The 24,609-nt window shown below is 57.5% G+C and overlaps 1 protein-coding gene and 1 long non-coding RNA gene across 3 annotated transcripts; both read left to right on the top strand.

Moving 5' to 3' along the window:
* The first annotated feature begins 3,883 nt into the window (after positions 1 to 3,883).
* Positions 3,884 to 7,915, top strand: LOC123809573. Its single transcript, XR_006784025.1, has 3 exons — positions 3,884 to 4,022; positions 6,584 to 6,922; positions 7,753 to 7,915. It is a non-coding gene; the product is annotated as an uncharacterized LOC123809573 (long non-coding RNA).
* Positions 7,916 to 13,391: 5,476 nt separating this feature from the next.
* Positions 13,392 to 21,333, top strand: AEN (apoptosis enhancing nuclease). 2 transcript variants are annotated; one of them, XM_045825069.1, is made up of 5 exons: positions 13,415 to 13,464; positions 15,316 to 15,480; positions 15,959 to 16,562; positions 18,693 to 18,893; positions 19,435 to 21,333. In XM_045825069.1, the coding sequence occupies exons 3-5, from the start codon at positions 16,023 to 16,025 to the stop codon at positions 19,675 to 19,677; spliced, it is 984 nt and encodes a 327-aa protein (XP_045681025.1). In that variant the 5' UTR covers positions 13,415 to 13,464; positions 15,316 to 15,480; positions 15,959 to 16,022; the 3' UTR covers positions 19,678 to 21,333. The 2 variants fall into 2 exon arrangements, with proteins under 2 accessions (XP_045681024.1, XP_045681025.1); XM_045825068.1 differs by lacking the exon at positions 15,316 to 15,480 and having other exon boundaries at positions 13,392 to 13,464.
* The last annotated feature ends 3,276 nt before the right edge of the window (positions 21,334 to 24,609 follow it).

The following is a 24,609-nucleotide window of genomic DNA, read 5'->3' as shown; positions in this document are numbered from 1 at the left end:
GCGTCTCCTCGAGTCCAAAGCTGGTGAAGGCTCTTGAGCCCCAGCGCCTGGAGCCACGAGACATTTCTTACCAAGAGGAAATGTTATTTTAGGATGAAATCCTAGCCAAGGCCGCCAGGGGCTGTGGAACACAATTGCATAAAACCACAGTCCTTGGAGCACTTAACGAGATTTCTACCCCGTGATAGGAAAACAACAATTTTTACCGAGATCTGCCCCCGGGCAACGGGTTTCTCCCACTCCAGCAGAGGGCTGAGATCATTTCAGAAACAACCGGGAGGACCCTAGGCAGTCCGCCGCCAAGGGCTGTGTCTACTGCGCATACTAATTAACTCATCCACTTCCTCCCCAAGGGCAGGGCGGGATGAGCCAATCCGGGGTGAGTCTGGCAGGCCTTCCTGTCCCAGGAACGCCAAGAACTCACCTGTGATCTCTCTCCAATGATTCACCTTCGTGACCAACTGATGGATCGCTGCGACAGGCTGCCTTTGGCGGCCACCTCTGCGGTTTTCCACTAGAAGGCTCCGCTGATGGAGAGCCCGGTGGACTGCCAAGGGAGTGACTGCTGTGTGGGGACAGGCCCAGGACCTCCTCTCCCCCCCGCGCCCCCCCCCGCGGCCTTTATCTGCATGCTCAGAACACCCTGGGGACACGTGAAGGGGAGATTGAGCACCTCCTCTTTATCTACAGCCTAAAGCCAAATTAGTCAGGGCTCTGGTTGCAAATCTCAGGTGGAGCTCTCCTTAGCTCATCACGTTTTTCGCCATTTCATTTTATGGGACAACAATAGAATCTGCCGTAGGCAGAATTTATGCTTTTCAAAAGCGCTCTCTCGTGAGTGAGGGGATGCGATGCTCGCGGAAACCCCCTCGGGCAGAAAAAGAAGGGTCACCGTCCCCCACTGAGTAGAGGGAATCGAGACGCCGAAGCCGAGGGGCTCCCCAGAGTCAAACATCGATTGCTGTCATCAAACGACCTGGCGCAGGCGATGTTTGGCGTCTCCGCAAGGTCGTGCAGTCGTCACCGGAGCCTCTGCCAGAACATGCGCTTCCCCCTGAAAAGAAACCCTGTGCTCACTGGGCAGTCCTGCCTCCTTTCCCCTGCCCCCTGGTCCCGGGCAGCCACTAACCTGCTCTTCGTCTCGATGGATTTTCCTGTTCTGGGAGTAATTTCATAAAAAATGCAATCATACAGCCCTGGTGGCTCAGTGGCTTGAGTGCCGGCCTGCTGATCCAAGGGTCGCCGGTTCGATTCCCGGTCTAGGGCACATGCCTGGGTGGCAGGCCAGGTCCCCAGTAGGGGGTGTGTGAGAGGCAACCACACATTAATGTTTCTCTCCTTCTCTTTTTCTCTTCCTTTCCCTCTCTAAAAAAATAAATAAATAACATCTTTTAAAAAATAGGATCGTACAATATGTGGCCTTTTGCAGATGGCTTCTTTCACTTAGCACAGAGTTTTCAAGGTCCATCCATGTTGTAGCATGTTTCAATACTTTAGTCCCTTTTATGGCTGAGTCATAAGCCATTACATGGATATACCACCTTTGTTTACTCATTTACCAGTTGATGGACATCTGGTTGTTTGCACTTTTTGTGTTATGACTAACGCTGCTATGAACACCTCTGTGCAAGTTCTTTGTGTGAACTCATGTTTCTCTGTTGGATTGGATGTACATGTAAGCGTGGAATTGTTGGGTCCCGTGGCAACCCTAGTTAACATTTTGAGGAACTGCCCGACTGTTTTCCAAAGCAGCTGCACCATTTTGCACTCCTACTAGCAACGTTCGAGGGCTCCAGTTTCACACTTATCCTTGTTCACACTTGTTATTGACCATTTTTAAAGTTGTAGCCATCCTGCTGGCTATTTGAATGCCTTCTTTGGAGAACTGCGTATTCAAATCCTCCGCCCATTCTTAAATATGGTTCTTTTACTACTGAGTTGTAATATAGTTCTTTAAGGACCCTAGGCCCTTATCATATACATGATTTGAAAATATCTTCCCCCATTCTGGGTTTTTTTGTTTGTTTTCATTTTCTTGGTGGTGTCTTTTTTAAACCACAAACGCTTTTCATTTTGATTAAGTCCAGTGGATCTGTTCTTCTTTGGTTGCTTGTGCTCTGCGTGTTATATTTTAGAAATCTTTGCCTAACCCAAGTTCACCAAGACTTACACCTGTGTTCTCTTTCAAAGAGGTTTGTAGTTTCAGCTCTTACATTTAGGTCTTTGATCCACTTCGAGGAAATTTTTGTATATGGAGGAAGGTACAATCATTTAAGTTTTCTCTCTCCTGCCCCGCGATGGGCAGGGAAGGGGAACTGGAGAGACTGTCCCTGCGGACATGAGGGTTCCTACGAGCCCACGCTTTGGGAGTCTCTCCTGCCCTGCTCAACCCGGGCACGGGAACAGGCACAAGGGCAGAGAGGTGCACCCGGTAGGAGCCCCGCTGACCCTAAGGCTGGCTTCAGCACTATTGCTGAACTTACTCCAGTTTCTGCCCCAGGGGAGCTCGAGTTCCCGGAGCCCAGCCACGCGGCCGGAGAGAAAAGGCGGCTCGCTGCCAGCCCGAGGATCTCCCAGAGTTGTTGCCATGGCCACAGGGGACTTTTACTGTGAAGCGCGGCGACCCCCTCCCTTCCTTCTGCGCTCGCCTGCTGGATGACGTCAGGGACGTTCCGGGCCCTGACTGGCCACCTGCGGGTTGGCCTCGGCTTTAAAGCAGCTGCTCTCCGCGGGCCCCCGCAGCCGGGGACTGTGCCTGCACGGAGCGCCACCCCGGGGTCTGGCCCCGACTGCCTCCCGGGCAGCGCTGCCGCCGCTCGGGGCCGAACGGATTGCTCCAGAGAGGCAAGTATGCAAGGGGTGCTTCGCAGAATATCCTTTTCAAACTCCAACCTCCCCCACCCGGTCCGCGCCCCCTGCTCTGCGGCTCTTTCGGGAGACGCGACGAGCCGCCGGCGGGACGGCGAAGGGTTTTCTTCCAGGAAGAGGTGGGGAGCAGCCGTCTTCCTGCCGGGCGGTGGCGACTCGGGCCAGGTAAAATGTCCCGACCACGCTGTCCCGTCCAACGCTCCCCCGTCGGGGCCAACGGCTCGGGGTTGGGGACAGAGCCGACCGGAGCTGGGTTTCGGGAGCCTGAGCCCGGGGGCAGCCGGGCTGGGCATCCGCCAGAGGTGCGGTGCCCGCCGCCAAAGTCTCTAAGAAGGGAGAAGGCGGCGAGGGCGCCCGGGAAGAGGGAGGGGGCTCTGCGGCCCAGCAGCTCAGCGCTTCTCCGGGGTGTTCGGCCAGCTCGCGTGGTGGGAGGCGTTAGTCCTTTCGCCCGACTGCGCCGCCAGGCCAAAACCCGTTCGTCTGGCCCGGTTGGGCGCCCCTTCGCGGATGGGCAGCGCCACAGCCTCCGGGAGTGGGAGCGCGCGCTCCCCGGACTCAGCCGGGACCCAGTCCGGACCGAGCCCACCACGGCCTCGCTTCCCGCGCTGCTCGCCCCTCGATCCCACTCGATCCCAGAGGCGGCGGACCTGTTGCTTACAGAGAAGCGGCCGGGTTGGCTGCTCCAACCCTCCCCTCCCTGCCTTGTGGGCCACGACCCGCCCCAGGATCTGAGCGCCAGGAGTGCCGGACTCCGCATGCTGACGCCCAGAGAACCCAGGGCAGAAGGAGAAGTATGGAATGCGCCTGGAGGCAACTGGGTAATCATCCCAGTGCCGAGGGCTCTTCCTACCCTCTGCGATTGCGGCAAATAATTGCACTAGCCCGGGGAGGGGAAAGGAGAAGCGCGGGGGATTGCGCCCCAGAGAGTCCAGTCTGCTGTAAACAAACAAACAAACAAGCAAGCAAACGCATCTGTTGCAAACACGCTCTGGTCGCTCCTCTTTCCCCAGGTAGACAAATCGTCTGCCCCAGGGGTCCGTACCTCGGGGGTCAGAATTGGCTGCCGATGATGCCCAGAACCCCTCCGCGGCGAATCTGAGCCTCCAGCTTCAGCACCAAGGGCTGGACAGCGCCACGGCCCGAGAGCAACCAGGGTGGGTTTTTTTCTTTTTGCGCGCGCGCGAATCCGCGGTTTAGCCCCACGCTGTCCGCGTTTGTGGTCCCTCAGACCCCACGCAAAGGAGGCCAGGAGGTGAGACAGGTCTCGCCGAGGAAGGGGGAACTCATTTCCCTATTCCTCCAGGGGTTTAGGGATCGGATTCTAAGAGGGCATTCTAACTCCCTTTCGCTAAGACCCGTTGAAATAACTTCGTGCGGAAAAGAGGCGCGCGCCTGTAAGTGGAGAGCGCGGGGCGCAAGCGGCACAGTGGATCTGCCTGGACGCGCAGGCCCTGTGCGCGGTGAAAGAGCGCCACGCGTCCAAGGTCCAAGCCGTGTCCTCCCTCCCCTCGCCCCCCCCTTCCTCCTCCTCTCCCTCTCCCCACAATCTCCACGCGCCATCGCGGATGAAGGAAGGGCAAAGCATGGGATGGAGGGAGGGAGAGCCAAAACTAGAAGCATGTTTTATCTGGACGTAGATGAAATCTGTCCAAAATGAACATCAAGGTCTGCATTTTTAGCCAAAGGAGTCCGATTGCCCTTTGTATGAGGGGCAGAATGACTGCCTGGCTGGGGAGGAAAAGAGCCACGGAGGAGGGGGAGACGTTATCACAAAAGGGCTAACGGAGGTGGGGGAGGAGGAGAGCGAACAGGACCCGCGCACTACAGTGTGGTTACCAGGCAACCAGCCTCAGCTTCCTGTTGCCTTGGTTACAGTGAATGGAGGGGCTTTGGTCCTTAATTATCCACGAGCACCTTGATTCTTTAAAATATCTGCAGGGGTGAATTTTTCCTTTTAACTCAAGATATGCTCCGTGAAGCCACTACCACCACAATCGTCCCCACCCTCTCTCCTGTTTGCTTCAGGGAGGTCACCAAAGCCTGTCCTGCCGTTTCTCTGGGATGTACATTTCGGCCTTCTTTCCTTTTTTCTTTCTTTTTCTTTTTTCTTTATTTCTTTCTTTCTTTTTTTTTGGTCATCCTTACTTTAGATAGAGGGATTGATCTCCATCCCCTTTCCCCCTTTGAATGAGAAAAACACACTTGCTCTTCATGGATGAACAGGAGGGAGACCAGTAAATTGTCCAAAAGGTGTGTCTCCGGTGGAGAGAAGCTTCTTCCTGGACTGGGCCGCCGTTCCTCGTGGTGGGGGAGGGGCTGTCTTTTGCTCACCAGCACCGCCTTCCTAATGAGCAAACACACCACTTCGGGCTTCTGATCCTCTGATCTTTTCCTTTCGCCTTGATTGACACACACTGACTCCACCTTTTACCTGTCAGCCTTGCCTACCTGGGTTCATTTGCAGTATCAGGGCGGGAAACCATGTGACCCATAGTTTTCCAAAGGCAGCTGTGCCCTTCTCCGAAGGATCTGAAGGAGAATTGCTAACAGGTTAACAGGACCACCCATGTTCTGTGTGCTCTTCCTCTGGAACACTTGTATAAAGCCATGAAATTTCTCCTCCCAAAACAAAACCTTGCTTTAAGCTGGGCTCTCCCTTGACCACATAGGAATGGAGGGAATCTCTGCTTCCAGCAGTTAACTGGCTTATCGGCCATACCCTGGATCCGAAACATATTTCTTTCTTTTTCTCTTTTTCACCCTTTCTTTCACCTATTGTGAATACTGGAAAAAATGTTAATAATTATCATTTCAATCAAAGTTAAAGGCCAAAAAAGCCCTCCATGGATGATTGGCTAGATATCATTTTGGGGTGATTTACATTAAAATGCCTTTTCCCCCCTCTCATGTTACTATAGAAACTTCTTTTTAGTCCAACCCAGACAGCTGGTGTGCTTTTTGTATTTTTCTTCCCAAAGAAGTGCCTTCCTTTATGAATTCTCCATCACTGATCACATCAATAATGTCCCATAGCAACAGTGGTGTGTTTTTTTTAATTATCAGTCCCTTTCTGCCCATTTTGTTTATAGACAAAGCGGCTACTTTCCTTTCAAGAAGAGAACTGAGATCTTATTGGCCAGAAAGGGAGACACATTCTCTCATTGGTTGGTGTGTATTCCCTTGTCAACCAATCAGAGGATGCCATTTATCCTTTTCTGACTAGCTGATGAGCAGGGTGACCAGAATGATTGAATCTGCCTTAGTTCCACCCAGCAGCAAAGGATGGAACTCTGCGTTCTGGGACCCAGGATCTGGGATTTGCTTTAGTTAGTCTGGATTCCATTTGGTTGGCAAGAGTAAATTTTGCAACCTTGTTACTTGCATTTTACTTGAACACACCTGAGCAGTAAATACATTGTTCTGTGGATGTTTTGTTTTGTTTTTTTAATATATCATGATTATCTTTCCCAGTTAGTGCAAGTGACTGGAATCAGCACACTAAGGATCCGGGATCTTTGTACTTTGCTCAAGAAGTGCAGAACTGGTCTCCACCCTTGGGGATCTGGCTGAAAGTTTTGGGGGTGAAGATGGAAAGCTGGGAGAAGGAAGAGCTGTGTTCTCTATGACAGACAGATACTTCGGCTTTTGAATTCTCTCTGGCAAACTTTGGTGCCCTGGGTAGTTTTGTTTGTTTTTCTGCTTTAATTCCTCACAGCCACCCGTCGTTTGACCTGCATTTTCTGTGACAAGTGGGAGAGCCGGATGAACGGAGACGATGACCCTTCTCATTCGGTGTAAGAGCAGACCCCTCCCTCCCCGGGAAGGCTTGTGATGGGCAGGTGCCCGTGGCTCCGGAAGTGGAAGTCTTCCCGCTCCCTCATGGCCCTGGCCCTGGCGGTGGGCAGCTCAGGCGTGCTCTCCCCCTGCACCAGAGAGAGTCCTGTTCAGAGAGACTGGCATGCGTCCTCACTTCTCCAAAAGGAGGGCGGTGCTTCAACGTCCCCTTTCTTCCAAGACAGAAGCTCCCTGACACCAGCCCTGGAGAAGCCTTAATGTGAGTACAGACCGCTTGGTCAGCCTGTTCTCGGTTCTCGGCTGGAGGGGATCCTGGGAGTGGGCAGATGCTCGACCCTGAGGTGCTGTCAAGAGTCACCTCCGGTAACGGCCCTGTCTGTGCCAGGGTTTCAGTGGGACCGAGAGCCCAGTGCTGGACGATGAGCCCTTCGACCTTAGGGGGTGTGTGCTGTACTCCTTTCGCACTCCCTGGGGCTGGCTCACACTTAACGTAGGGGCTCCACACATGTTTGGACTGAAACTTACTGGCTGGCATCTGACGTCTCTGAACTTCCTCTCTGTGACAAGGGCAGCTCTAGCCTGGGGCCCTCCCCCCACCTCTCCCTTCCAAATGGTCTCCATTCCCTAGCTCTCTGCACAAAAGAGAAATGAAGGCTCAGTTAATTGTTGCCATGGTTATGTGGAGTAGTAGCCACACCGAGGATCCCCATCACCCATTACTGTCAGGAAGAAAAAGAGAGGAGGGGCTGGGGATCCCCGTCAGGGAGGAAACCATGGAAACCAGCGTTGCTAAGGGGATGGCTCTAAATTCAGAGGAAAGAAACTAGAGGGGCGGGGAGAGAAGGAGTTGGTGGGCTCAAGATCATTTTTTCCAAGGTACACTTCTCGGAGACTGGAGCAGCCCCTTGCCCCACCTGCATCTCCCCCAACCTGGACAGAACCCCGAGTTAAAGAAACAGAGAAAACAGGGCCACTGTCAGGCTCCAGTCCACCTTCATGGGTCCCGCGAGGAAAAAAGCCAATGGGAGTGGGTTTCTTGCGCTCACACCTCACGGTCCTCTTCTCTCTCTCCACGCCACCCTTTGACAGGCTCTGTGCTGGGCACCGCACAGAAGAACGAGCGAGGAGTCCCTGCTGTCACGGGGAGCTTCGAGCAGGGTTCCCTGCAAACTCTCTTTGTGACACCCGCCGCTTCCCTATCACCATCTGCAAGTTGAACCGAGAGCTCCCTGAGAAAGGCCTGTTCTCCCAGGAACACCCGGGGTCCTAACTCCTCTGGTTAACACCCTGCACCTTAGCTGGCCTGGTGCTCTGATACTGGCACTCCAGTCTCGGAAACCATACTCCGAGGTGGCGGGGCGGGGGGTGGACTCATCTCCCTTAACGGTGCCAAAGACGCACAGGTTCTTACTCTTTTTGTTTTCAAAGAAATAACGGACAGTGAGTTCCCCTCTCTCTCCCTCGGTTCGCTGGGGTGGGTTCGCTCGGTTCTCTCTCTCCCTCAGCTCTGGGCGGCTTGCGGTTGAAGAGCGAGCACCCCACCCGGGAGTGGAGAGAGAATGCGCCTCCCCTACCTCCTCCAGAGACCGCCCTGGCTTTCTGGGCCCAGCCGTCTAGGGCTGACCGCTGGAAGGGGCTGCTGCTGTCTCCCTGACCCCTTCGAAGTCTGCGGGCAAGCCCTTCCCCACTCTGGGTGGAGAGAACCCACAGAGGGTGGAGGGCTGGGCCACGGAGGAAGAGTTTTCCATTAGAAAGAGGAGAGAGAAATGGGAAGCAGCACCCATAGGGGAGGGTAATTGCCTTTCAGCTGCTGCAGAAACACAATTAGGCCCTTGCTCCCTGAGCCACCGGGATACTGTGGCTTTTGCTAATTAAGCGACGGATGTGCCCTGGCTGTGCAATTAGAGGCTGGCCCGGGCCAGGGGCCGTGCCTCTGCCCCGAGTGGGGCCTGGGGGCGCTGGGACACCGGGACAGGATCCTGCCCCCTGCCCACAGCCATTTCCCCCTTTCCTTCCCGTTCCACTGGCCCAACACTCCAACTGCCTCCACTCAGAGCTGTGGCTCCATGAGCACCGGGAGGGTTTGCACCCTGGACCCCGACTTGTGGGTGGGGAGGGTGGGGGACCAGGTAGAGAGGGGCCACCATTACCTGGAGCTCCCCCTTTGCTCCCTTCTGCAGGACAGTAGGCTCTTTATGATTAACGAAGAAAGGTAGAACAGTGAGCCACCCACCCGCCTCCCTCCAAAAATGAGATTTCCTTATCAAAGGACGTATGTCAGACTCGGGGAAATGAGAAATCACAACTGCCTCCGCCAAGCTCTGAGGAGAGGCTGGAGGGGACTCGGGGGTGGGGGAGGGCGGCGGGAGAAGGCGGACGTGGCGGTGGGTGGGCCGGCTGACGCCCCAGGTCCCCGCGGCCCGCCCCGTCTGGAAGACTAGTGATTTTGTTGTTGTCTCCCAGGTCCAGCAACAAGTCCCAGTCTGCCGCACGGTGCGGGCCCTTGCGGCGGGGGCGGGGCGGGGCGCGCCGCGTGGCCTTGCTGGTTCTCCCTCCCTCCCTCCTTCCCTCCCAGTGCTCTTTTCGGGTCCTTCTCTGTCCCCTAGAAAACACCTCTGGAGACCCCCCTGGACACCCCCGGGCAGCACGCCCCAGGTGGAGTCTTGCAGAAACCAGGACGGGCAGTGGTGTGAGTGGGGAGCCTTGGGTGGGGTAGGGGCGAGGGCTGAGGCAGGGTCTCTGTCCTCAGAGGCCGGGGCTGCTCCCCCACCACCAGCGGGAGGACAGGGAGAGACCCCCGCTCAGTTACTCATCTCCAAACAACCACGTGGGGTCGGGCTCCCGCAGTACCAGGTCCCCTTGGGCCCCGTGCCCAGGGTCTCACTGTCTGATGGTCTGGTTGTGTTTGGCAGGAGAGAGCCACGGTGTGGGTGGGCATAAGGGGCCGTAGGCTCTTGACCGCCCTGTCAGCAATGCTAGGTGCTTTGGCAGCAGCGTGGTGGACACACCTGACCGGGAGCTCATCTGGTGCCCCCCCCTCCACCCGGGGCTGACCATGGACTTCCGTACACGGGACACCTCCTTGGCTCCAGGATCTGCCTCATGCTGCAGGGTCCCGAGGTGTCACCCGGAGAAAAAAACAGGTGGAGAAACCTAGTCCCTCAACCAGGCTCCCCACTGTAGTGGAAGCCGGGATCATAAACACCATTTCCCAGCCTTTCTCTGCACCTCCAGGTCGGGGTCACCTTGCCCCAAGGCGGTCACCAAGTCCCAATAATAAGACCCTCGATGGGGATAAATTTTTCACGCAACAAACTCAAATGCCCTCTCTACTCCTTTCCAGGTGAACTTCCCTCCGCCTGTCACGCCGCCGGGCACAAGGCACCCCGGGGCCCCTCAGGCCAGAGAAGGGAAGGGTCGGTCAGCAGCACCCAGAAGCAGAGAAGGCTGGGACATGGGACAGTCTTTCCTTCAGAACACTAAAGCATCAATCAATCAATCAATCAATAAAATAAAAATGTTAAAAGAGGTGAAAGAACAAAAATAATAACACAGAAGCATCCTATAAACCTAAATTGTGTCGGGAATTGTATTCCTTTAGGAAACCTAAAAATCCAATCATTAGCTGAGCTCAGTCCCCTGTACCACTTGCGAGCTGTGTGACTTTCCGCCGGGCACTTAACCTCTCTGAATCAAATCCCTTCACTTCCACTTGGAGGCTGCTGCTATTGTTACCACTATGGCGGCTCCTACGGCTCTTTCAAACTGGCTCTCTTCCCCGTGTCCTGCCTCTTACATTTCCCAACCCTGCCTGAAGACAGGGGGCAGCTGGTCCTATTAGAAATCTCATTCACACTTGGGAAGGCTGCAAAATGGTGTGACTCAGTGGGTGTCTGCCCTTCCCTGGAGAAGACTGGCCTGGGGGGGCGGGGTGGGAGCGGAGAGGAGAAAAGGGAAGTCTCTCCCACACCGCCCTCAGCACCCAGTGCTACTGCGGAGACAAAAGGGGGAGGGATCCGGTCTCAGTGAAATACCTGGGAAGGGACTTGGGGCGCACTCCTGATGGGGGAACTGGATGAGAGAGCCCCTCTTGATAGGGAGCAGGAAGCTGGGCACCTACTTCCTGAGGGGCTATGGGGGGGGGGGTGCACGGGAGTCCTTGGCTTTGAAGTCAGACACACACACCCCAGTTCCGGTTCTGGTTCTGCCCCTGACTAGCTGTGTGGCTCACTTCACATCTCAGCCTCAGACTCCTCACCTGTTAAATGGAACTGATCACGGTCTAGCATGCTACTTACGATAACTAAGGAATAGAAGAGTCATAAACATACTGTCATAGGTAAGTCCCTACTAGCAGTCTCTGTCTCCTCTTTTATGGTTTTTTCTCTCCCCTGACCCCTTCCGTGACGCAGTCATGAATGAAAACCATCATCTATTACTCTTCCCCTATAATGGAGGTGTTTTATCCCATTTGAAAGTTTACCCTTTCCCTCCCCAGGTCAGCATCTTGTCTATTTCATGAGACTCCATGTGTATTGGAAAAAAAAGAGAAAGAATGAAAATAGGCCAAGTCCCTTTCTTCTCCCAATTTAAAAAATGCAGAAATCAAGGCTTAGAGAGGTTGTGTTGTTTATCTCTATGACACTCAGCAAAATGGACAGTCTCAGAACACAAAAGGGTTGGTAAGCCAGGGGCCAGGGCACCTGGGTCTCCTTACATTAACTTCCTAGACCCGCTTTGCACAGCCTGCAGTAAGGGTTTCCACCCTCGCCTCTGCTTCCCTGGAAAAGCAAGGAAGCAGCGCCCTCTGGTGGACCTTTTAGGTAATGGCGCTTTAGCGGCGATTTCTGACCTTGGTGGCAAACTGGATCACTGACTGAGCTTCAACAATCGCCATATTCAGGCCGCGCCACAGACCAGTTAAATCAGAATCTTCGGTTGTAACTCAAGCATCAGTATCCCTTAAAGCTTCTCAGGAGATTCCAATGTTCAGCCGAGATTGAGTCACAGATTTAAGGCTTAATTTTACGTGGCAAATACTAGTCTAGAATGGAACAAGTATGGGTGGAAAAGGAAATTCCCCTGGATCAAAGCCTTCCAATTTTTTTTCCATTAAAAATATCAGTCATGTCCTGTGAGACTTAGCCTGGGTCTAAGAGCCCTGGAAATGCTCTGAAGTCGAGGGAAAGTCTAAAGGTACCATAAGTGTCTTAGGAACAGGCTGTACCCAGGTAGGTCCAAAGTCAGTTTGCATTGAGGGTGTGAATAGAGAGGAAATCTGTTTGAATAAAATCAGTGAATTATTTACCTCTGGCTCCCAGAGTTTTGTCAGCTTCATACCCTCTCCACAAGGATTCTTAAAGTTCAGCGTGCATTAGGGAGCTGTCAATCAGCTAGGTCAAACAGATTGTTGTCCCCACCCCCACCCCCACCCCCCACCCTGAATTTCTGAGTCAGTAGGTCCAACCAATTCCCAGGTGATGCCTTGCCTGCGGGTCTGGGGACAGTCTCAAAACCACTGCCCTAAAAAGTTGGCCAGATCAACACCCCCCTTCACATCTACACCTGGTCCAGCAAAGATTTGGAGTCTGACTGGAAAGATTTACCTCTCTAACGGACTTATCCTTTGTCCCGCTTCCCTCACATCTGTACACTGGTCAGAAATACCAGGTTCCTTGACACATGTCCCCTGGGCCTCTGGGTACCTTTGCAATGACATTTCTGCTTGCAAAGTGCAGCTAGGAGCCAGTTGCTTCCCTTAAGATTTTTTTATTTATTTATTTTTAGAGAGGGAAGGGGGGAGAGAGAGAGAGAGAGAGAGAGAGAGAGAGGGAAAGAAACATCAATGTGCGGTTGCTAGGGGTTCTAGCCTGCAACCCAGGAATGTACCCTGGCTGGGAATCGAACCTGGGACACTTTGGTTCCCAGCCCGCACTCAATCCACTGAGCTACGCCAGCCAGGGGCCAGTTGCTTCCTTAATGGTCTTTGTTTGGACCCTAGCTATTTCTCCTTAATTTATTTAAGTGTCAGTTTCCTTAGCTTGTAAACCATAAATAATAAGAGGACGTAGTTCATGTATTGCCTGGCACACAGTGAGTGCTCACAATAAATGTGAACCGATCGTTATTCTCATTGCCATTCGGGTTGCACTAGATTATTTCTTAACCATTCTGTTAGCGCGCCAGATCTGAGCAACTAGCCAGAGACGGTACCTATTCTGTGTATCCCAGTGGTCAGCCCATAGTAGGAACTTAATACATATGAGCACAGTATTACAAAAGGATAAAGCCAAACCAAAACAAAACAAAACTCCCAAAGAGCAAACCTGATTTTAAACATCTTTCCTAAGTGTCCATCCCGTATTTCACTGAAAGCCCAAGGCAACAGAGGAGGTAGGAGTGTGACCTCTGTAAGTCATTCTACCTTTGGTGGCACGAAGCTCATAGAAGCCCACGTCCCGACCCAGGGAGCGGGATCCACTGGAGCCGGGGGACACAGATGCGAGCGGAACCCGGGCGAGAGGAGGCCACACTCTGCTCCGGGTTCTTTAAAATTTCCCGCGGGCTCCCCTGGCTGGAGGCACAAGCCACGCCCCTTTAGGCATCCCACCCCTTCTGCTGACACGCGCCAATCCGCAGAGAGCCAAGCTCTTCCAGAGAGCCAATCAGAAGAGGTCTTAGGTAGGTGCCGCCTTTCAGCGAGCCAATAGGCGGGCGGCCGGAACGGGGCTTGCCCGGGCATGTGGGAACTACCGGCTGCCTGGACGCCACGTGCCGGCGGGTGAAACGTCCCGACTCCAGGTAATCGTGGGGACCCTTCTGGGGACAGTGGGGTCGAGGGGGCCGGCGCGGCGTTCCCCTGATCGCGGGGCCCCGTACGTGTGTCCACCTCCGGCTTGCGGTGGGGGACGCCGGGACCTGACTGACCGGTTCTCGGAGCCCGCGGGTGTGTAGGCCGGGCCCAGGGCGCCTCTCGTCCCGCGTCCCGGCCCTGATCGGGGGTCTCGGGCCTAAGGGGACGGCGATGGGCGATGGGGACTCGGCCTGGCGGGGGCCTGACCGCCGCGGCCAGTGATTGACCAACACCCAAGTCCTTCCCTGGGTGCGGTCAGGCCTCCCACGCGTCACTCCTTGGAGGACGCAGGCTGTTGGAAGGGCCATGCGGGGCTATCCTGGAACTCCCTGTCCCGCGAACTTTTTAGTAGCACAAGGGATCTTATCCAACCAGGTTTTCTCAAATTCGAGAGATTATTAATATCTTGGCTTGGGGGTGGGGTCGTGCGCTCTTTAAAATACAGACTCTCAGTTCCCCCCTCCCCTTCCCCAAAATGACGGTTTAGAAGGTGCGTGGGTACGTCTGGGAACCGTTTTAATCCGTTTAAGCGTTTTCAACAGACATCTTAATGGTTTCTGGTAAGGAACTGCTTGGGGCGCGTCCCTAACCTAGTTCATCTCTTGGGTTAATAATAAACAGACCCTCGTTTTATGGGGAGGGGACGGCGACCCGGTGCGGAGCAAGTTAGTCTTTAGTCACAGAGCCCACTGCCTGCCTGATCAGCCAGCAGATGGGTGGCCCTGCTGCCACTGACGATTCTGACTGTATGGGGACACTGCTCTGGGGACTCTGCTCCTGGGGCCAGGTGGCTGCAGATCCCCAAAGCCCAGGGTCCAGGGGGCTGCAGAGAGATCTGTGACTGCCTTTATCCTAACAGATGTGTTATTTGAGCAAAACGTCCCCCGGGCCTCTCTGAGCTCACCTGGGGGCCCAGGATGCGGGAGGCACATGCATGGTCATTGACTGTGGGTGTTGGCTCGCCAGCCAGGTCAGGCAGGTCGAACAGGGCTGCATTCACCTCTTTTTTTTTTAAAGTCGTCATCTGAGGACCTTTTTGTCATTGCTTTTAGCAAGAGAGGAAGAGAAACATTGTTGCAAAAGAGAGGCATTGACCGGTTGCCTCCCATAGGTGCCCAAGCCGGGCACCCGTCCCACAACTTTCTGAGTACCAGACGGCGCTCCTACTGGCTGAGCCACCCGGCCACGGCTGCTTTCACCTCTTGAAACACAGCCACTGAGGCCTTTTCTTAGGGAGGCTGTTTCTGGTTTCTCTGAAACACGGTCCACAGGGTCAGGGCGGCCAGCGACCCTAGTCCCTGCCTCAGGCTGGCCTGCAGGGCCCTCAGCCCTCTCCTCCTCCACGGAGGTCGGAGGTCCGTCACCAGCAGCCTCTGTCTCAGGCTCCTTAGGCCTCCTTGTGCCCGTTGCTGGGCCGAGGCCAGCAGAGTGAGGCTCCACATGGGCTCCACTGTGTGACTCGTCGGGACGAGGAAGTGGACTGTGGTGAAGAGTCCTTGTAAAAAGCAGAAGGCTTCTCAGGGAGGAAGAGTCAGGACGGGTCGCTGCCTTGCCCTGGCCCAGGCATCCCAGAGGGTTCCTCACCGCCCTCTTCCTCCCACCGCTCTCCATCTCTGCTGCTGCTGCTCAGGGTCATGCCTCCTGTGAGGCAGTGACCCTGCCCCCCGTCGCCCCTCACCGTCTCTAGGGAGAGGAGTGGTCCCGGTGAATTTGGGGGTGACGCCCAGACTTGGGCCACCCTCCGGGAACGGCTCTCTCTCACTGCCCACCCGTGCCCCCAACTCCTTCCCCTCCCACAGTGGCGACGTGTTTTGCCCCCTGGACTCTGTGTCAGCGCTTTCTCTGTCTGGATGCCCTTCCCTCCCTGGGCCCTTGGCAGACCTGCCTGGAACCCGTCAGAGTGTCCCCTCGCCCGCCAGGCCGCCCCTCACCAGGCGTTTCCGCCCGTTGCGGCACCTGCTCCAGTGAGTCGGGTGCCTGTCCTCAGTGCAGTGCACCCCTGTCCTGGGCGGGTTTCCGACCGCCTCTCTCTCTCTCTCCACCAAACCGGGAGTTCCCTGGGTTCACAGTCACCCCCAGCTCCGTGGGCCCCACAGCCTGGCTTCTGCCTCTTGTAAACTGAGCAAGTACTGAGCCTCTATGCCCCAGTTCTCTTCCCGCAACATGAGGATAATAATACTTTGTTTGGGTTGTTGGGGACCCAAACAAAGTATTGGGTGACTCCGTGGAAAGGACTCAGAGCGGCAGTCTGCCTGTGGTGTTGACTGTATGAGGGTAATTATTATTCAAGCAGGTCCTGGACTCAGTCCAGGGGCCCGAGACGCAGTGCAGGCTGCAGGGCAGTGGGGGCAGGGGAGCTCTCACTGCATGAGGGTGTGGGGGGAGAGGGCGGGCCTGGGACATCCTCACCCAGCCCCTCAGCCCCGCGTGTTCTCTCTCCAGGGTGCTGCCCCATCGGAAGGTTGCCTCCCAGGCCTCCCTGGCCCTGTGTGCTGAGCAGACTGGGATGGTTCCCGGGGAGGCCCCTGAGTCTGCCCAGTGCCTGTGCCCTTTGCTGACCGGCCCGAGTGCCAAGGATGTGCTCCGGAGGAAGCACAAGCGGAAGAGCCGACAGCACCAGCGGTTCATGGCCCGGAAGGCCTTGCTGCAGGAGCAGGGGCTGCGGAGGGCGCCCCCAGAGCCGACATCCTCCCCGCCTCCTGTGCCGTCGGAGGCACCGCCAGGCACTGAGGCCGCCAGCTGTGGGAGGCAGCATCTGAGGGATGAATCTGGAGGTGCCCCGTGTGGCAGAAAGCCCACCCCCCAGGAATGTGCTGGGCCCTCGCCCAGCAAGTGCGTAGCTATCGACTGCGAGATGGTGGGCACGGGACCCCGAGGGCGGGTGAGTGAGCTGGCCCGCTGCTCCGTGGTGAGTTACCACGGCGACGTCCTCTACGACAAGTACATCCGGCCGGAGATGCCCGTCGTGGACTATCGCACCCGCTGGAGCGGCATCACGCGGCAGCACATGCGCACGGCCATCCCCTTCCAGGTGGCCCAGCGAGAGGTGAGGGCGGGTGGGGACCTGGGTGGGCTGGTGTGACAGGGTGCGAGGGGCAGCCCTGGGTTTGGGTCACCACTTAGCCACTGGAAGCGAGGGACCCTGGGACGGTTACTCGACTCCTCCAGACAGTGGGTCCCTTCTCCATAGAAGGATGCGTACTGCCTGACCTGCCTGCGTATACGGACTGCTGGGGTGTCGCACTAGGTCACGCCTGTGGGAAGGCTGTGCCAGCTGCCGGGTGTGAAATGGCTTGCGTTTTACATTGTCTTTTCTGTTATGAAAGTATAATGTCTGTGCAAAATCTGTAAGGCCCACGGGGCTACCATCTTCAGGTATTACTATTTTGGTATATTTCCCTATGTTAGTGTTGCAGGGCTTTGAGAAAGATCAGTTAGTGGTTGAGGAATCCCCAGATATGCTTGAGCATAGGAAACACCTCAAGCCTTATTAACCTGGGCCTTGTCCCCAGACCCCTCCGAGGTCTGATGCCTAAGGTCCCCGGACCTGCGGGGGCTCTGGCATGCGCACGCCTAAAAACCACCGTGCCGTGCAGACTTGCACAGTGAGAACCTCGGAGCTCATGGGGGAAGTGGGTTAGGAACACAACACTCAAGGAGCGTCGCAGTGACACCCCCGAAGTAAAAACAGGCCACCTAATAACAACGGTCCCGCAGCTTTGCACTTGTCAAGGGGTTAGGCAATGTGTGGATGCAGCCGTGAGATGGCACTTCACCTGGGAAAGACCTGGCGTCTTCCTCGTGGAGGCAGACGTCGGAAGGGTTGCAGCGTGCGTTACAGGGCACTGGTCTGAGAAGTTGCCTGCAATCAGATGGAAAGTGGGGACAGCAGGTGAGGGCGGCTGTGGCCGCTCGCACAGGCGGACGGAGCTCCCTAGGAGGTGCTTGAAGGGTGTGCATCTTGTGCGTTCCCGCGTGGCTCATTTCCCCTGCGTGTGGTTTTCTGCGTTCACTTGGCGTTTCTCAAGGGCGAAATCACGCGTTATTCTCAAATCATGCTCTAACATAGCGATCATGTTGGAACGCTTGCGTTCTTGAAACAGCGTTGCAGCAGAACTTACTAATGTTTCTGGGTTTTTCCTGGGTCTAGGTAGATTTAGTAAATACTCGTATATAGCCTCTTGCGTCCCCCCTATTCACACGACTAGAGGGGTGTGGCCAGAGTGGTGGCATGTCCATGTCACTGGAGTCTGAGTGCCCTGTCCCCCTGCTGTGAGAGCTGACCAGAGGGGCAGAGGCAGGCTGGGGGAGGCCCGCAGCTGGCGGGAAGGAGAGCCACGCCTGCAAAGAGGGCCGGAGGGGTCGGAGGCCTGGGGCCTCTCTGGAGCCTGGGGGCTGGCGGGTGTGGGGCGGGGAGGCAGGGAACAGAGGCGCACCTCAGGCAGACGGCCGGCGCGGGGCAAGGCAGCAGCGTCCTATGTGCGGAGGGGCAGAGGGACAGGGTCCTGAAGACGGGGACGGTGTGCACGGTGCCACGAAAGGTGTGTCTCCGGTGCCAGGCACGGCTCCGTGCACTTGTCCCCTCCCGTGTGCGGGGTGTTCGTGGCGTGTCACCAGTCACGTCAGACGCGGTCCCTGCGTGTTTCCAGTGAGCTCACAGTGGGCCTGAGGGCTGTTGAGCAGCCGGAGCTACATGTGTACTTAGGGCAGGAAATCCCCTGCAGGACAGAGCAGGGGTCCTGGTGTCAACGGGGGGTCACGGGGTGGCCTCCTGGCGTGTGAGCTGAGACTCGCCTGACCGGAGTTCAGGGAGGAGTCGGCGGGCGGGGAGGGCGGGGACGTCTTCAGGCCAAGAGACGGGCCTGTGAGCAGGAAAGGGGAGCTCGCGGTGAGTTCCTAGGAGATCCCTCGCGTCCACGGCCGGCTTCCACGCCAGCAACCGCCCGTGGGATGGTGTCGGTGGATTCCCATTTGTAGGTTCAGAGGGCGTCGGGCTCCCCTGGGTGTCTCAGGTAGTACGTAGAGGGGTCTGGACCCAAACGTGGGCAGCACGGTTGGCGGGAGGTCCTGGTCTCCCCTCTCCGTGCTGCCTCCGTCCGCAGCTACCTGTGCCCCCGCTGGTCTCGGCCCACCCGACTGACGGCGGGGCCTTCCGGTCTCCTTTCTCCGCGCACAGATCCTCAAGCTCCTGAAGGGCAAGGTGGTGGTGGGCCACGCCCTGCACAACGACTTCAGGGCCCTCAAGTACGTCCACCCGCGGAGCCTGACCCGGGACACCACCTGCGTCCCGGGCCTCCTCAGCCAGCCTGGCCTGCACCCCCGGACCCGGGTGTCTCTCAAGGACCTGGCCCTGCAGCTGCTGCACAAGAAGATCCAGGTGCGTGGTGGGGAGCGCCAGGGCCCGGCCTCCGTGCCAGGTGCGGCTGCACCTCCAGCTCCTCGTCCCCCCTCCGGCCCACCCGTCCCGGGTCTCCCCCGGGCGGGCGCACGCAGCCTGGGCGTCTCTCTGCAGGCTCCTCCTCCCGGGGTAAGCCCTGCCCCCGGCTGTCCTCGCCCGGGTCTGTCCCCGCCCGGGGCCGGGCTCCGTGCCCGCGTTTGCAGTCCGTACGGGGCCTTCTCCGGGCAGGGCGGCTCGTGACTCCTGCGTCCTTCACCGTCGTCGCTCCGTCTGCCCCTCGAGCCTTCGGAGGAGCCGTGACTTTTATCTCGCTTTGTATCTGGGGGGACGGGCCAGAGACGCGGGGGGCTGGTGCGACGGCTGAGCTCCCAGCGCTTCTCTGTCCCGAAGGCCCCTGCCCTCCTCACCGTCCCCAGCTGGACACCCCGCTCGGACGGTGCGTGGTCCTGGCCTGTACACGGGGCCTGGTGGGACGGGCCTCTCCCTGGGGCTTGGCAGTGACCGGGGCTCCTGCCCGCAGGTGGGCCGGCACGGGCACTCGTCGGTGGAAGATGCCGTGACGGCCATGGAGCTGTACCAGCTGGTGGAGGCGCAGTGGGAGCAGCAGGAGGCCGGCCGCCGCCCTGCCCGCCCCGAGGACAGGGAGCCTGACAGCAGCACGGACATGGAGCAGTACATGGAGGACCAGTACTGGCCCGAGGACCTGGGCCCCGGCCCCGGCCCCGGCGGGGGCGAGGGGGAGACGCGGGGCCGGAGGCTGTGAGGGAGCAGGGGCTTGTGGGGAGCGGGGCCAGGAGAGCACTGGGCACTCATGTGGGCAGGGCGGGCGCAGCCAGCTCCCCCAGGTCCCAGGAGTTGGGGTCATCTGTCCTCGGCCCCCCCACCCCATGGTCTTGCTCGTGGCACTTTACAGACACTGTGAACCTGCCGGGTGGACTGGCTGCCGGGGCCCCGCGGGAGCAGGGTCAGCGCCAGCAGGGTCTGCGTGCACTGCCGTCCCAGGCTGTCACTGCCCCGCCCGGGCGGGGGAGGCAGTGTCAGCCTCTTCCTGCTTCTCCCCCTCCCTCTTCCTCCCGAGGAGTCGCTGTCAGGTTCAGAGTAAACATGCCCAGAAGCTTTCAGCTGAGGTGACTATGGAGACGGGTTCCCTTTCTCTCCAACGGAGCTCTGGCTGCAGCAGCGCCAGAGGAGCTGGTGGCGGGCTCCGATGGGCCCGTGGGGCCTGCAGGCTCCTGGGGCGCCACCCCTCGCTCGCTGGGCACCGAGAGCAGGGCCGCTGTTGCAGGCGCAGGGAGGGCGGACAAGGTTTGGGTGGGGATCGGCATGTTTGTTTTGAACCAGATCAGGCGTCTCCCCTGCCCACTCAACACTAGGCTCTCTGGAGCCAAACCCTGAGAAACCAGGACAATGGCTTGAGATCCGGGACGCCCGTGCACAGCTGCACCCACGGGACCTCATGTATTTATTAAGAGCAAGGCCACCGGGGAGCGGAGTCTGCGTGCCCGCCCTTGGCAACCGGGCACTGTGGCGGATGCTGTGCTGGCTGGGTTTTCTCCGGGCTTCTCAAGTTATCTGTCAGGATTCCACCCCCTACCCCTCTTTTCCCAGGGCAGATTGGGGGTACTGGGGTAACCAAAAGCTCAGGTCATGCAGGCCTTTAAGCCCCGCATTTGCTTGTCCTTGTCGCGTAATAGCTTTGAGGCCTCAGGCACCTGTGTGACTTCTCTCTTGAGCTGCTTCCCTCATCCATAGCGTGGGGACAGTGATACAACCTGCCTCGTGGGGTTGTTAGGAGGATGAAATGCTAGCACCCAGCATGGTGCCCGGCACATAGTAGGCCCTGGTGCATGTGAGCTGCTGTTCTTCTTGGGAGGATTCGTTCCAGCCTCTTCAGAGTAACACCTGAACACGCCCCAGGTTGAGGGACTTTGGCCCAGACAGACCCGTGCTTGCGTGGCTGTCCCAGCAGGTGAGGCGCGGGCCCGTGGTGAGGACGCCACACGGAGGTTCGGGGTTCTTGCCGCTCCACGGCGCGCGGCCCCTGTGTGCCCTGTGTCCCTGCGCCGCGTGCAGCCGGTGACGGGGTTTCTCACAGCAGTCCGAGCCCAGCAGCAGGGCCAGGGAGGGAGAGGCACCGCGGAGGCCACACCTGCTGTGAACCTGGGGTCGCCCGCTGCGTCCCTGACTGCAGGGCGGGCGGGGAGCTGGCTGAGTCACTGCCCGCTGCTGGCCCGGCTCCAGCGCTCTGTTCCGGGTTCCTTGGGAGTCCAGCCGACGCCACAAGCACAGCTGGCAGCAACCTCTGCTCTTTCATCTGTGGGTGGAAGGAAGAGGAAACCGTTCAGGGCGTCCCAGACATGGCCTGGGTTCTAAATCCGCCTTGTTGGGAAAGTGTTCTGAATAAAGCACTATTGGGAAGCGAGGGGGAAGCGGCCTCTTCTGTGAATCCTCACGCTAGAGCGGGAGGGGGGCCTGCAGGGACTGGGGTGCAGGGACCCGGGTCCTGGCCCTGGGGGTGGGCGGCGTTCAAGATGACGCTTTGGGGGGTGACAAGAAAATGTTGGAGCTACAGGATTTATGTAGTGCACACATTTGAAACATTTCATGCCTGCCCTATTATAGAGCATACGTTTAGTTAACTGGTTTCTCCCCAAAGCTATGTGTCAGTTTTTTTAAAGACTTATTTATTTATTTTTACAGAGGGAAGGGAGGGAGAAAGAGAGAGAGAAACATCAATGTGTGGTTGCTGGGGGCCGTGGCCTGCAACCCAGGCATGTGCCCTGGCTGGGAATTGAACCTGTGACACTTTGGTTTGCAGCCCGCGCTCAATCCACTGAGCTAGGCTGGCCAGGCACTTTTTTTCATCTCTAAAAAAATTCTTTTAATTGTAAAACACACAACATAAAACTTATCATCTTAGCCATCTTTAAGTGTAGAGTTCAGCAGCGTTAATTTAAGTACATTCACAGTGGTCTCCGGAGCTGCTTTTATCTTGCAAAACAAACTCACTCTAAACTAGGACTGCCCATTCCTCCCGCCCTTCAGCCCCTGGCGACCACCATCCCATGCTCCGTTCCTGTGAGTCTGACGAGGTGTCTCTTAGGAGGCGGCCCCTACAGGGCTCCCCTTTCCATGGTGGCCAGCGTGTTTCCCTCGGCACGGCGTCCTCAGAGTAAATCCCTGCCGCAGTCAGTACGGGAACCTCCCTCCTGGGCACTCCTGGCTGTCACTGAGCACTGGGGCGGCCTCCCCCTCTGGGGTCACTGTGACCAACACGGCTAGGGACATAGGACATGGGTGTGCAAAGGAATCTCTCTGGGGGTCAGTCCCTCCGCCCGCATCCGAGGTTTCCTTCCAGCCAGCTGCAGTCTAAAAATAGGGAGTTTTCAGAAGCTGTCCACGAGTTTTGAGTTGAGTCATCCTGGGCTGCGCTGAGTAGTATGATGAAACCCCCTGCGCTGTCCCGCCCCGCCCCATCCCACCCGGGAAGTGACTCATCCTGTTGTCCACCATCCCCGCCCTGTAGACACCTCTGCTACTAGGTCAACTGTGTCAAGTAACCCTTACTTGACTGGGTAGTCCCAAAGTGCAGCAGTGGCGGTGCTAGCCAATCGGATACACCAGAGACAAGCCATAAAGTGCTTCCTCTAAGTGAAAAGGTGGAAGTCCTCCACCTCATGAGGACAGGGGAAAAACATGATATACTGAGGTTCCCAAGATCTAGGGTAAAAACGAACTCTCCCCGCCCCCGCCGTGAAATTGTGAAGGAGGAAAAAAAAAATCGTGCTAGTTTTGCTGTCGCACCTCAAGCTGTGAAAGCGCCGACCACAGCGTGTGACGAGGGCCAGTCATGGTGCAAAGGACACCAACTGTGAGGGCGGGACACACGAACGGAGAGTGTGTCCTGATTCAGGGCAGCGCGTGTGCGAGGAGCTTTGAGTCCGCAGGGGGGGCCCCCCCCGGCCAGGGCACCGCTGAAACGGGGGACACTGGGCCCTTCACTGCAGGTCACACAGATCCGGGGGCAGGCGTGTGGGGAAAACTATAAAAATGGCTGGAGTAGCCGTGTCTGCCGGTGGGTAAGAAGCTGCTGCCGGAGGAGAAGAAGCGGATTAAGGCTGGGGACCAGCCTGGGTTCAGACATCCCCTGGGGGTCTCGGAACGGGTGCCCCAGGATGATGGGGACTGCGGCACACCCAGCAGTGGAAGGGTTGCATCACAGTGATTCTGTTCCGGTTTTTGAGACACTGTTTCTCCACAGTCACAGCACCATTTCACATTCCCACCAGCGGTCCCCGAGCGGTCCGACTTCTCATCCTCGCCAACACTTGCTATTTTCCGGGCTGGTGGCGTCTGGCCCACCCCTGACACCTGGTGCTGGGTGTTCAGAGAAGGCCACAGTGGCGGCCCCCGTGTCTGCTGCTGTCACAGGGGGTAGGCCAGCCGTGCCCGGGCTCGTGTCTGGCAAGGCAGAGGGGTTTGCCCTGAGCGACGCACCAGCCGTCACCTCAACCCACCAGGCTTGTGGCCTTGGTCTGGCCACGGACAACACCCATCCGACCTGGGAAACCGGGGTAGGGCTCCTTCCCGGGACCCCGTGAATCACCCCCAGTGCCCGCGTCCATCCCCGGGGCACCCAATGCACTTGCAGAAGCTCAACAGGCCTCAGGCGGGGTCCTCGGTGCTGGGGGCCCCACAGCAAACGCAGCAAGCAGGAGGGGAGGCTAAACGAACACGCAAAATACACAGCCTTCGGAAGGGGGCTGATTCCCGCAGAGGAGGCCTGGGAAGCCGGTCAGAGGTGCAGTTTCAACAGAGGCCGGGAAGGACTCGGTGGGCGGCCAGAGGGAGAGGGAGCAGCCCGGGCAGATAACCTGATGGTAGGGTTTTCGGACAGGACAGCAGACGCCCAGGCCCTGGGGAACGGGAAAAGCCAGTGTGGTGAGGGATGGACGGACAGATGGATGGACGGAGGTGAGAGGCAAGGCCGGGAGAAGTGTGGGGGCGGGGCCGCCCTCTGCAGCACCCCGACTCTTCTCTCCCGCCCGAAGGCAGAGACCTGACCCGACCCGTCCCGGCCAGCCCCGGGGCCCAGCACTCGGGGAATGTGAGTTACGGACGAGGGCAGGGAGGAGTCACCATGGGAACTCAGAGAGGCTTCCCATTCAGGTTCATGTCTGAGACGGGGGTCTCAGGTCGGGTACACGCCCAGGAGGAGTGTGGAAAGGCCCGTGGGACAGAGGAGAAAGATGGGCTCGGACACTGCACGAGGAGAGAGGTTCGGTTTTTCTTTTTTTTTTTTTAAGATTTTATTTATTTATTTTTAGAGAGGGAAGGGGGGAGAGAGAGAGAGAGAGAGAAACATCAATGTGTGGTTGCTGAGGGTCATGGCCTGCAACCCAGGCATGTACCCTGGCTGGGAATCGAATCTGCGACCCTTTGGTTCACAGCCCGAGCTCAATCCACTGATTTTTTTTTTTTTTTTGACGGTGGGACATCACTGTGACACGGTGCCAACGATCAGATTTTGGGGGAGGTGACCTGTTAGGGTTTGAAGGACGGGGAGATGGGGGTGAGAAACTGGGGAGCCGCCTGGGGCCGGTGAGGGCCAGGTGGGTGCAGGGTGCTGGGCGAAGAAGAAAAGCCGGGGAGACTTAGAGGTGCAGACTCAGAGCCCAGCAAGGGGCCGGCTCCG

This window comes from Phyllostomus hastatus, unplaced genomic scaffold, assembly GCF_019186645.2.
Source record: "Phyllostomus hastatus isolate PE091 unplaced genomic scaffold, TTU_PhHast_1.1 phas_scaffold_555, whole genome shotgun sequence".
Classification (NCBI taxonomy): Eukaryota; Metazoa; Chordata; class Mammalia; order Chiroptera; family Phyllostomidae; genus Phyllostomus; species Phyllostomus hastatus.
Note: the sequence above shows the minus strand (reverse complement) of the source record. Positions and strands in the feature narration are given on the sequence as shown.